We start from the raw sequence: 13,518 nt of genomic DNA on the forward strand, positions 1-13,518 counted from the left end.
CATCCTGGGAGAGGGACTGCCAACCCTAGCAACACTCCTTCCATATCCCCACACCTCCCGACCCTAACTACCCACCCCAACAGGACCACAACCAGCCCCAACATACCCAAGTATTAGCGGAGGCTTGTTAACCTCGCCGCCTCTGCGGAACTCTTCAGGGGAATGTAGTACCAAACAAAGGAGGGAAAAAAGTATACGGTATCGGCAGCAAAAGTTTTTGATTATGTGAAATGACGCCCGAAGAATCTGGGACTGTGATGAAAACAAACGGCGACGACACACAGCTCACTTGAACCATTTTTAGCATCGTGACTGGTTGATTTATTTTCCCCGTAATTCTTATGACAAAGGTGTCCTGACCATTTTTGGAGTGACACAACAACCCCCTCCTCCAAAAACACACTCACACACACCACCCTTCTTACCCTCTGTCAGTGGTGTATCATCCGGTTCTGTCTCGGTATGAGGCCCATGTCTGGTCTGCTGTGGGACAAGAAAGCTTTGGCGGACAGGGCGCTGTTAAGGATGACAGGAAGTGGACATAATCCCATCTCGCGAGTCCCCCCCAAAAGGCCCCAAATCCCCGCGACCATTCAACCACCCCCTCCCCCCCACGCCCCCACCACTCCAAACAGGCCTCGCTGCAGACGGCGGGGCCCCTCGCCGAAAAAAAACTGCACCGTTTGCCAAACTGATTGTTTATTACAATTTTCATTGTTGTTTCTAAAGTATGTTCTTCTTGCTCTTTTTGCTGTTCTTATCATGACACGGTGTAAACAATTATTATTAATAGGATTATTTTTAATGTCTCTCTTTCCCTTTCTCCAATATGAAGGATGTATGAACGTTGTATTCATTAGGCTTTGAGAGCCTGCGAAGGGAGCGTTTCTTGGCAGAAGCTGCAGAAACTCGGATGCCCGCAGGCTATGTGGCTAAAGCGATCTGGCTGGCAACGCATTCGGAGCCGGAAAAAGTCCCATTGTTCAAACAGGGATGGAAGAGAATCTAGATCTTGCAACAAAAATAAATATATATATATATATAGTCAAATGTGTAGCACACATACAAAAAAAGGCTCTGGAATCCTTACTTATTAGCTCTAAAACATATCTCGGGTCTCTGATCGGATTCTCTCTCGGGGGCACAAACCTGCCCTCGCATTTCGAGAAAGTCCGTCAATTTGAAATCCAGGTTGAAGTCGCACAAGCTCCAAGTGTATTGCGGTTCTGTTGAGTTAGAATGTTGAAGGCTTAATGACCAACATGGCCGTTTCCCAGCGTGTCCCGTGATCCCCAAGGGACGTACGCTAAACGCTCAAATGTTTCTTTGCACTTAAAACGTTTCCCACGGAGCTGGCCTGACCCCCTCCCCCCGTTCCCACCCGACATTCGTTTGAACCCAGTCCAGCTGTTTTATCGTCTCACGTTTCACTAAAACAAGCAAAAGTCCCAACAGAACAAATACTGTAGGTACCAAAGGAGACAAGGTGTCTACTTGGTCCATAGTACGAACATAAAGGTGTTATCTCTTCTCACAGTTTATAGCAAAAAAGACTAAATCTGTATGAAGGGCACCAACATTCGTTCCTCCGGGGGCCTCCAGTCTGCACAGTGTTGCTCACAGTACCTCCAGACAAAGTTTGAGAGACAAAAGTCTGCTTGTTTCAATATTGTCACTTCTAAGCCCAGATTACTCTGACGGTTCTTCACATGTATGTATGGCAGAACCCGACGTGAACCGTACTCCCGGCGTCGGCGCCTCCTTCACAAAGAGGCGAGTGGGCGGCATTTACTCTCTTCATGCTGCCATTCTCTCGGCCTTATTCTCAAACATTTCTGGATCAAAGGCAGAAATACAAGAAAGGCCAAGTTTTCATGCTTTGTATTTGTGTGTAACTTACAGATGCTGTTTCTTCCATTCCGAAAGACTGATGGGAAAAAAAAGAAAAGAGAGGTCCATTCTGATCTTTGTGAGCGCCGGCGTTTGTTTGAGTTAAGCTGGGGTTATTTCCCCCCCAAAAAATGTAATGGTTGTTCATTAAAAATGGGCGGTAGCTCCTCGGACCACGCTGTCCTAATCTCTGCGCTCTCCGGATGGCCGCTGATTAAACAAGCCCGATGAGTGGATATAGATGAGCTCGGTGGACGTGTAGCTCCTCTTCCGGCGCGCTCCTGTGCCCCCCCCCCCCCACCCCGGGGGTCTCGCTCACAATCAAGCCCATCTTTGTTCTGACCTGCCTTTGGCCTGCGCCTTTGCATCCAGTCGCCTCAAAGGGAATGGTCAACCAGGCCTTTTCATGTGCCGAGGCATGTCGGGCTCTCCACGGTGCCCCCCCCCCCACTCCGCCTCCCTGAAGGCTTCCAGCTCAGCGGTGCCAGTAGAAACTCGAGTTGCCCCCCCCCCTCTCTCTCCCCCGTGCCCCCCGCTGCTGTGTCATCCCCATGCCCGGGTTTTAAAACTACACCGCTGGACCACACACTGCAACAGACCAACAGACTGAAACAACATCAGAACTCACTGTACAGCCAGGAGACTTTGATGCAGTCGATGATGTGAGGTGTGGAATCTCATCCGGGGTTAGGGTCTTAAGGCAAGCCGGGGGGGTTAGAGGAGACCAAAAAAAAGAAGAGAAATCGGCGTTGTGCCACGACCACACGTCTGCAACTATCACCGTTGTTTGTTTTTCAGGGAGGAAGGAAAGGAGGCGTAAAGCTCCTCACTCACGTGGCACTTGGAAATCACAGAATGGACTTTAAAAGGGGGGGGGGGTCACGCACATTAGAGGAAAAACAGAAGCGGCCGTGCTCACCTGCGCATAGAGCGGGACAAAGGGAGCAGTATTTGCAGTTTCGGGCTTCTTTCTGCAGTAAGCAAACCTGGGACGCCGTCTTGACTTTTAGGTGAAGGGTTAAGTATAAAATGGTGACGGACTCGACAGAACTGGACTTCATAGGCATGTCCACACATGCCCCCCCCCCCCACGCCCCCCTCTTTCAGATGAAGTGCTGGTCAGCTCCCACACGGCATTCACTCCTCCTCTGAGGCGGGTCAGCTGTACAGTTATTGTATATTGAATTACCAGAACTCGGGGGTTTTACTGGACCCACGTGTTTTTAAGAGATCTCTTAGTCCTCCTCACGTAAAAAAAAAAAATAATTAAAAATAAATGCAAAGAATTCAAAGCGTCGCATTGTGTACATATGGATTCAAATGTTTCAAAAGGGTATAATAAAAGGTGCAAATGTATATTATTTAAAGTGTTTAAAATTCAATTAGACTGTGGTATTAAAGGGCATGTGTTCATTTGCGGTGTCTCCATTTGACTTTTCTTGCATATTTGCGATAATAAAAGGATGTACTGATGTATAGCTGACGTGTGACACTCTCATTGCTCCATCGGGCAACAGCTCGCTCTTTGCCTCCGCTATTACTATTTTCTTTGCAAAGCGGCAAGGTCGTCGACAGGACTGACTCCGGATCAGCGGCCCACGCCTCCGGAGGGACTGAGGAACAGGCCGAGGTCTTAAAAAAAACAAAAAACAATACGCTCCCAAATTCCAATATTTTGCACCGAGTTAAACAGTTTGGTCTTTTTTTTCTCTCTAAAAATGCTGCCGCTTAATTAGCAGCAGAAACCTAGAGGGACTTTCATAGCTGAGCAGCAGCGCTTGACTCAGTTCGTACTTGGCGTGTTAGAAATGGAAATGAAGCCGGCTGAATTAGTGGTTGACTTTAGCAAAACGTTCCTGCAAAAAAAAAAAAAAAAAAACCTGCGTTTTATTTTTTCCTTCTAAAGAGTGAGGAATGAAACATATTGCCTGCTTATTGAGTCATTTCATAGTCAAATTTGCATATTTGAATTCCCGTTAAGACTCCCATCGCACAGGCATATCCATGTGACAAAAAGAAATGGACAAAGTCAGCATCTGCTCAGTTTAGTAAACAGCGTATTTATTCCTTTACAAAATAGGTACAAATACATAAGTATTGGGTTTATTTTCTCACACAAACAGGACATTTTCAGGATATGTACAAGAGTTTACCAAAAATAACGTGAATCTAATAAACACATAGTTTTGTAAACAATATTTACAAATCTCCCTTACATTGAAATGCCATTTCCCGCATCAGTTTACATCAGTAATATTGTCCTAATATTTTGGCTAAAAAGCTGTAGTAGTAGTAGTAGTAGTATAAATGTTCTCTGAAACCATAAAAAAATCACTAATAAAATCAATTGTTGTGCTTGTTTTTGAGGGTGTTTTGGAGATAAAATGTATGAAAATGTGTAAAAAGCCAATTCCAAAAGAAAAGAAAAAAGAAAAATATATTAATTGTTAAAAATAACTGTCTTTTGACAGAAAGTCGGCAATATCGTTTACTACTAAAAGAGTCCTTTCTTTACTATAATACAGTGACAGCTTTCAGTCGTCAGGTAAAATAGATATAAAATAAGGTGCTGTCACAATGTACAACGCACAACAGTTGTTTCAAATGTCACCAATATTTAAATACATTTTATTTTGACAAGAAAAGCTGCATAGAGGCCAAGATATTTAGGTAGATAGAAAAAAGACAAACAAAAAATACATAAAGGACAGTCTTACACAATACAATTAGGATTTGTAAAAAAGGAATTAAAATAACAAGGCGGCATGTAAAGAGCAGGCGTTTTGTCTCCCATTCTTCTCTCCAATACAAAGACAGAAACAAAAAAAAATCAACTGCTTCCTTCTCCAGTTAAACATGATGTTACAGCTGAGATATTCAATTAGGGGGTGACAATACAAACAGGTAAGTGCTTTTTATCATTCAGTCATTACCAAAGTAGGTTAGGGGGCTAACGGGGGCTCCGGGGCCCCGACAGCTCAACTGAAAAGAGCTGAAATATGTTTGTTATGTGCAGATTGGACAGCGTGAAAAGATGAAGGAATGTCTGTTTTGATCTGAGGTTTTGAATCCGAGGTCGTCCCCCCCCCCCCCCCCCCACAGTATCAACCACAACCTACCACGGACGTTTTTCAAGAGGTGAGCGCGATGTACAAACATCTAGTCATAAAAACAATGTTCACATTATGCGTGGGTAAAAAAAAAATAAAATACTGGTGACCAATCAGAAACTGGTGATGATTTTGATTTTAGTGACCTTCACAGAGAAAGGTCACTAAATGGGAAATACAGGTGAATAGAACAAACCGTCTAATTCGGACTCATTCGAATCACACGGCCTTACAAAAACATCGCAATGACACGTGGGTGATTCCTTTCCCCCACAAAGCTTACGTGTGATAAAAATATACATGCTGTCAAATAATTCAATAAGAACTATTTACACGTACAGTGTGTGTGAGTGTGTGTGTGTGTGTGGGGGGGGGGGCATTGATCGTGATGCTGTTATTCGGAATCCTAATGTTTCACAACGATGTCTCGGCGCAGAAATCGCTCGTTTACTGAGCTAAAACTACATTCATTGAACTAGTTCAACAAAGAGCTCGCGGAGAACCTGCGTACACAGGTCTCTCGCTTTGAGGTTTGTTCATTGAAGCTAAACTGCCAACCACGTCAAATAAATAGATGCCCGTCACACGCGGTCACGATAACCGCTTTGTACCTCGGACGAAATCAACTTCCAACACAAAGAATCCAATCTTCCTCCACAACTTGAATCTAAAACTGAGAAGACGCGGAACAAAGCTTTCATTTTTTTCTCTCTCTCTCTCTCTCTCAAAATCCCTTCTTATTAAAAGATACGTCAAGCGTCACTACAGTACATATGGAGACACAGAACTGAAACATTAGACCTGATCTGAAGGCACGTGGCTGGGAAGGAAGAGGAGGAGGCTGAGGTCGGGCGCTGAGCGGAGGCTACTTGAGCAGGGCGCGGTAGAGGAGGAGGGAGTGGGCGGTCTCTCTCTCCTGCTCCATGTAGAAAATTAAGTCCCTGAGGTTGACGCGGGTGATGCGCTGCCGCGCATACTGCCGCGATGAGGCGGACGGGCTGGAGGAGCTGGCCGGGGAGCTCGCCGTGCTGCCTGAAACCTGGAGAGAAAGGAGGGGTCAACAAGGTGAGAAGGGCGGGTTCACTGGTTCCTTAACATCATGGCTTCCCATTAATATGGCCTTGAAATATAGCATGACAATCAATGATCAGTTTGTTTCCAACAAGACACCCTGGACAGGACACGGTGATGCATTCAATGGATGAGCTCACGAACAGATAAAATCTGGTGAATGCAATAAAAAAAATAAAAATGGCATCATTTCCACTCGTGCAATCACAGGACAAAGCAAAGAATTAGCCGTGCCAGCGGCAGAAAGTACATTTTGGACCGACGTTCATGTTCCCTGCAGTATGAACGGTGACAAGTTTGGAGATCCCTTTACTTTTCATCTAGCGCCACCATCAGGTCACAATTTACTCATTTGATTTGCCACCAAATTACATTGCAAAACCGCGTGCTAATCGTCACGGTAACATGCTGGAGAGCAAAACTATGGCGAGGAGCAAGGAAAACATCGTACCCGCTTAGCATCGGTATGTTAGCACTTAGCCGACTTCACTGAGGAAGTCCCTGTTATGATACATTTTTTAGAGCTTTTTTGAGCTGAAAGAAAAACAATTGTCAGACTGCTGGTTTGAGTTTCACCTTCACCTTCACAGATGTGTGCTTTGCCCGTTCTCTTTCAGGCACTTTGTCCTCACTTTGCCTTCAGCGAGGGGAGAAGGGACGCTTTCCCAGGTTAGACATAACGTAACTGTTGGGAAAGTAAGCCCCGCTATGTTTCCCATTTCTCACAAGTGAAGTAATCGCTGAATGGCTAACACATTGACGGTATCAATGGTAAGGAATGCAAAGTATACACCTCCAATTAGGAAAAGTAATCCCTCTTGCAGAGCATAAATGAGATCAAACAGATGCGCTAACGACATCCAGATCTTTAGGCTCACGTTGGGAGTTGTTTTTTGTCAACCCGCTGAACGCGTTGGCGACGCTCTCCGGCTTTCCTTTTTACCAAAGCGTGTCCTTTGGCTCTCTGCATCGCCCTGAATGCGAACACATTCCCATTTTCCTGAAAGAACAGCGTGGCTGACACAGAGCTCTCGCGGTTTGTATTCGATCCAGGAAAAGAAAGAAAGAACACGAGATTGGCCCGAATCCACGAATCCACGAATCCACGAATCCACGAATCCACGAATCCAGCCAGTGCCCATTTGAGCCCGGGCACGGAGAAATAAGACAGACGTTTCAGTCGGGAACACCCTCTCACAATTACATTGATTGCCGCGGTCTGTAAACACACGGCACAGACAGCACCTTAATAGCTAACATATGATGGGTATAGGGGTTTACAAGAGCCAAGCCAGAGCCCCCCCTCGTCTTCGTGTGCACTCGTATGGCAGTGTTTGGTTTGGTCTGGTTTCCCTCGGTACACTCTCTGACCCCCGGAGGCGGGGCGATGAGTGAAGGCCGCCAACTTACCTCGACCACATCAGGGCCGGTCTGGCCCTCAGAGCCAGTTGGCAAGCTGACGCCTCCCCGTATTTGGCCTCTCACACATAGCTGCTGCTTGCATTAGCGAAACTGCTGGCGGGACGAAAAAAAACCAACGTGGCGCTAAACGCAACACACCGATAGATGTGCTTTAACAAAAGAAGATATTTGAGGCTGGCGAACGGCGACATTAACAGCGATGAGCATCTTTGGCGATGTAGTGACACAAAGAGGGACCCAGACAGCGACGATACCGAAGGGCCATGAAGGTGCCCCTAGTGACAGTGGGGGCACAGGGAGTCCGAGGCATAATCTAATGGTAACTCTTGGGGAAACTAAGAGACACCAGCAGACGCAAAAAGACGGAGTATCAAAATATACACTTGAATCTGATTTTGGTTTTGTTTTTCCCACGAGACTGAATAGTCCCAAACCTCAACATTGACCAGGACTTGTAAAAGAGTATTTCTTTACTTTGGTATTGCTACTTTTGCTGATGCCAAGAATCTGATTATATAACCAATCCCTAAAAAAAAAAGAAGTAATTTTCCTGTATACCGTAGCTAATAAACTAGAGCCTTAAAAATGATGAGATCAACTCTCGGTCGTGATAGGCAGGAAAGCAGAATCTGTAAACATCAACTAAAAAACAGAATCTATGTTGGGCACGTGTGACGATGGGCTGATGTCAGCTTCCAGGCCTGAATCATCATCCCAGTCCGACACTGGTCTCTGGTCAGTAATGCTGACCAGTAGGGCCACGGGATGAAGCAACGCCCCTTCCCCCTCCACCACCAGACCCTCACTTTGGGGAGGGGCCGCGGCCTAATCAGGTCAATCACGGCCGACCACATGTGAAAGATGGGCCTGCCTGCTGCCATGCCAATTACTGCCACTCACGAGCGCGCCCGTCGACGGGGCCACAGATTTCACCAATCAAAGCCATCCATCCACCTGGATGGATGGGTAGCAGTAGCCACGGGCGGTTGGTGCTGGGTGGTGCCGTAGCCTCGGTGATGGTGGGGGAGGAGGGGGGGGGGGGGGGGGGGGGTGGAGACAGTGAGATATCGGCGTTTCAGGTAGTGTGCCACGGTTCCCAGAATGCCTCATTCCCTTCAGTGACAGCGGCAGCCCTCAGTGATCCAAATGCAGGCGGAAAGGTCAGCGCTCGTCCAGGAACTCACACAACGCGGCCGCTCCTCTCCGTCTTTATATGACCTCCACATGCCGCCAATGTTGTTGTATCGGTATCTATGGGGACCGATGCCTCTCGCCATCACATGCAGGAGATAGTGTTGTGGTGGAGGAGGAGGAGGAGCGGGGACGGGAGGGGTGCAACACCAACGCTGAACAAAGCAGATGGCTGAGTGTCAGTTAGAAGGGAAAGGGAGACATCAACCACCGCGCTTTCCCCGTCGCCAGCAATTACACAGCAATTGTGTCTGAAATCCGATGAGAAAACAAAATGGCAGGCTTTGTAAGGTCACAGTGGATGAAAAGGAAAACAAGTGGGAAGAGGAGAGAGAAAAAGCAGGAGAGCATTGGCTCGGAGAGAGAGAGAGAGACTGGAAGTCTCAGAATCCGCTTGGCCAAGTAAGATCCATGAGGCAAAAAACAGCATCTGTCATTTTATCTGTGATGGGCGCTTGGAGGCATTATGTCATATGACATATCCATCGTACAGAACGCGCAGGGATACTTCGATACATCTCTTCAGACATTTGACTTGTTTGGAGCAGGGGACAGAGAGAAAACCGAGAGGGAGAGAGAGCGAGAGAGAGAGAGAGAGAGAGAGAGAGGAGAGGAAGAGGAAGAGGGAGTAATAAGGCCTCTTTACGGGCTCTGGTCTTCAGCCACATTCTGTTGACATACATGACAACGTGCCAATGGGCCAGACACATCACTTTACACTGTTTACCACACACACACACACACACACACACACACACGCACACACACACACACACACACACACACACACACACACGCGCACACGCACACACACAACAGATTTCAGAAAATGCCTTTTCTGACGTGGGAATCAAACAAACTACTGGAAATTCAATAATTAGGATGAATAATGATGATTCATAGATGCTCCAAAAGTTGTAGTTTTTTTACTCAATATTATGCAACTTCACACCCTTTTGGACCATTATTATAATTACTTTAGATAATGCATCAAAAAGCTCTCAGCTGTCGTCTGAACTTTTATAATTCTGGTGGAAATGTTTGACCTTTAAAATCATATTCTGCAAATCAAAAGAGCGGATTCAGAAAATATTTAACGCACTTTTTTGGGGTGCAATTTTATCGTCCATTGTCAGAACTGCAGGTCACATGAGGGGTCCATCAAGGCCTGTCCCCGCGCATTTCAATGAGAAAAGCAAAAGAAGTGGAAAGAAATGCTCCAATATACCATCACGTGTTCTGACTGGACACCTCATGCCTTGTTTGATTCGCCCACTTCGAAGGACAAAGTCAGCAGGTCACACTTTCTCGTTTTGCTAAATCTGCTTTTGATTAATAATGTATGTTTTCGCCCTCTCTCTCTCTCTGTGTGCTTTTGAAGCCATCTCCAATCGTGCGGCGGCAGCGAGGCTTGTCCGTGTCTTGAGGAATTTACATTAGCACCTTTTATTGTTTGAGGATGGGGCGGGCGGCGGCGGTGGTGGTGGTGGGGGCTTTGAACCCTGAGTGGCACCCGAGCTTTCATGCCGGAGCCAATATTGGATTTGGCCCGGGTCACACCTGAGGGGTTAATGACCCACTTTGTCAGGCACACAGAGCTGCTCGGCCCAGCGCAGGAACAACCTGCTGCCTCAGCACTCACCCTCACAGCGGAGGTTGCAGATGGGTGGCGCGGTAGGAGAAAACACACACACACACACACACGCGTAATGTAAGTACCGGTATGTGACGACGCCCCGGCCAACACGCGGCGCTAACAAAAACTAGGGGGGGGAAATTGCTCAGCATTCATGTTGGGGGATAAAGACTAGCCCCGTGTTGGTTGAGAAACAGATAAGCTGTTCATGATGCAACATTACTCTTTTGTTGTTCTTACTTTGATGCCGAAAAATCCGTTTAAACTCTGAAGTCTACGCTGCAGGCAAAGAGGCCATATATAGCACAACAGAGACAGACTGTTGACAAGCTAAACAAAGAAGTCAAGCAAAAGCTAAACCAGGTGCTGGTTTTATTTTTTTGTGGGGGGGGGGGGGGGGGTTGTTTAATTTATCAAGTTGAAGCCAAGGTGGAAATTAGCAGCAGCCACAAGTCAAACACTGATGGGGTTGTGTGTGTGATGCTGGTAGCCAGTCATGGTTCGGTGCTACCATGGAGCCCACACGGTCACTAACTGCACTCGCTGAAGACTGATCATCTCATTTTTAGATGAAGTTAAAAAAGGTGATTTCAGAGAGACGCAAAGGATATCTCCAGGATGTCAAACTGATTCAGCAGAGAAAAGAGGTTAAAAAGACAAAGATAAAAGATAAAGCTACAGATCACCTGGAGATCGAGGTGAGACGACAACAACCAACACTGTTCCTGTAATGTAATTCTTTATTCACCGTCATTAAAAAGCAACATACATACGGGATACCTTCAGTAGCTAGCGTAGCATAGACGTGCTCGTTAATGATGTGCTAACGTGCTCCGCTAATGTTAGCTCCGAAACGCAGAAGCGTAACAGCGTAGATCTCCTTACAACTTCTCCGAGTTGGGTTGTAAATAATCAAACATTTTAACTATTAACCGACAATAAGTAATTGACTGATTAATGCAGATTAATAAAAATAAAAAAGCTCCGTCCACCTTAAGTGTGCCGTGAGCCGGCGTTGTTGCTAACTTTTGGGTGCTCTTTTGCACGGCGGCTGGTCGACGAATGACCGATTCAACGCGTTTAATGCGTCGAAGTCCACAAGAGCAGAGCCGGATGCTTTGCAACGCGGTTGACGCTGCGCTACGATTGGCCAGGTCTGCTATCGAGGGGCGGGGACTCACAGGTACTCATGATGAGACTGACTCACATGTTGGTTCACCGACGGACTAACCGAGGAGCTGTTTGTTTGGCTGCACTGGCTGTGGGCCCGACTGACTCACCGACTGACTAAAGGAATGACTGACTGACTGGTTGACTGACTGCGCAACAGCCAGCAAAGCTTTCCCACATGTTCTTCTCCAAGCCGCATTTCAGCCGGGGAACGCCGCCCCGTCGCCGCGCGTTTGCAGCGCGGAGCCCAGCCGTGGGAGTGCAGCCCCTGCTTCATCTCCAACACTCGGGGGGCCCCCGAAACGCCTGCTCCTACGGCCGCCATTAATCGGCAACAGAGACTCTCTCTTTCTCTCTCTACGCCTCTCCTCTTTCTCGCTCCCCGTCCGCCCACAGACATGCTGGATGAGGCCATTTTGAAAGAGTTAACAGATGTCGGCTGATTCGCCCCCGGGCCTTTCTGACATCGCCCGAGTGATGTATTTGATGTGGAGTTTATTCAGCTCTAATAAACGTATAAAGAATTAGAATAATAATTCGCAGATGTACATGCCCAGATTATATGCTGGAGCCTCTCTTTGAAGCAGACGAGGCGGCCAAGATTAGCAGAACCAAGGGAGAGGATGAAAAGGGGTTTTCTTTTTTTCCCGGTTCAGCCCCGCTGAAGCGAGGTCAGGACGGACTAACACTGCGGCTTTACGTTCACGCGCCGACACAGACGGCCTTTGTTCCCGTCGCAGGTTCCCTCTCTGCTCAAACCAGAGGCGGCCATTGTCACTGTGCTTTAAAAAGAGACCAAAAAACAAACAGCTGGATCAGAGAGAAACCCATTTGCAATATCTGTTTTTTTCTTCTTGTTTCATGCATGCTTTTGCTCATCTGTCATGTTGTGATCGGTAAGAGGACATAAAGGGAGGAACACAAAGGGATGGGAGCGAGGTCTAGCATTCTGATCACGGCAAAAAAAATAAAAAGCAATATGAAGGAATCACTTTCAAAACAAACAACTTCCATTTGCTTCACTGCTAAAGAACAACAAATCTCAAAAATGGCCAGTTGCAGAGCATCTTAATGCCCACATAAACCATAAAAACAGCTCCACAGCTCCATGGCAATGCATAGCAACCGTGCAGAATTTTCAGTCAAGGAGAAAGAAGGCAAAAAAAAAAAACACCTTATTACTTCTAACTCCTGCAAGCCATTTTGGTCTCCAAAGGTTTTAGAGCGCCGCAGGCCATGTGTCTGCAGTGTTTCGGGAAATGACTTGCCTTCGCACGAACACTGCTATGTTCTGCAGCACTGCTGCCCCCAGCATCCCCGCTCAATTTCTGTTTAACCCCTTCCTGCCTTCCCCTCACACTGACTCACTGCAACAGAGAGCTCACACCCCAGCACAATGCTGTCACATTGTTCAGCCCGCCCGCAAAAAAACCCCCAAAAACACAGAGGCAAAGAGCAGAGCAGATTTTTTATTTTTTTTTTGTTCTTTTTCGCGAGCTCACACATTAACGCCACGTCCAATTTCGGCTACTTAAGCATTGGCGCAAGAATGGCGCAAGGTCACTGCGGGGCGGGGGAAGGATGGAGCGAAGGCGCCCCGCTTCGCTCCAGCAGATCCGCCGCGGAGCGCGACGCCGTTTGCACACTTGAGTGTGTATCAACGGGCGGATTAAATCTGCAAACTCGTTGACACAACACATAATTAAAACATCTCGCTCGGGGTCAGGAATTTTCTAATTAGTAGTGTACTGACAAAGCTGCAATTTCATCGCCCTGAGTTTCAAAGTCCACAGGTTACTGCTGAGATGAAAGCCGACCCCCCCGGGGCGCCGTTTCTGCAGGGGCAGCTCGCGCAGTTCCTCAGAAGACAAGTCGCGGGGTCACCGAGCTAAACAGCGCGCTGCAACCCGGAACCTCGCTCCCAAACAAAGAAATGCTAACTTTTCTTGCCTGGAACCCCCCCCGGCCCCCCACCACCACCACCACCAAACACCCCTCTCTCTCTCGCTCTCTTTCTTTTTCAACCTG

The 13,518-nt window shown here is 47.2% G+C and overlaps 1 protein-coding gene across 2 annotated transcripts in view; it reads right to left on the reverse strand.

Annotated features, from left to right (window-relative positions):
* Positions 1-4,983: 4,983 nt before the first annotated feature.
* LOC117747468 (transcription initiation factor TFIID subunit 4-like) overlaps positions 4,984-13,518 on the reverse strand; it is a 73,673-nt gene continuing 65,138 nt past the window's right edge. Inside the window, exon 14 of one of the 2 annotated variants that reach the window (XM_034556726.1) lies at positions 4,984-6,039. In XM_034556726.1, the coding sequence (XP_034412617.1) occupies positions 5,866-6,039 (174 nt within the window). In that variant the 3' untranslated portion in view covers positions 4,984-5,865. Of the gene's footprint in view, positions 6,040-8,594; positions 8,840-13,518 lie in introns of those variants that run through there. The other variant, XM_034556716.1, reaches the window with a different exon arrangement.

Source organism: Cyclopterus lumpus, chromosome 3 (assembly GCF_009769545.1).
Source record: "Cyclopterus lumpus isolate fCycLum1 chromosome 3, fCycLum1.pri, whole genome shotgun sequence".
NCBI classification, from domain to species: Eukaryota; Metazoa; Chordata; class Actinopteri; order Perciformes; family Cyclopteridae; genus Cyclopterus; species Cyclopterus lumpus.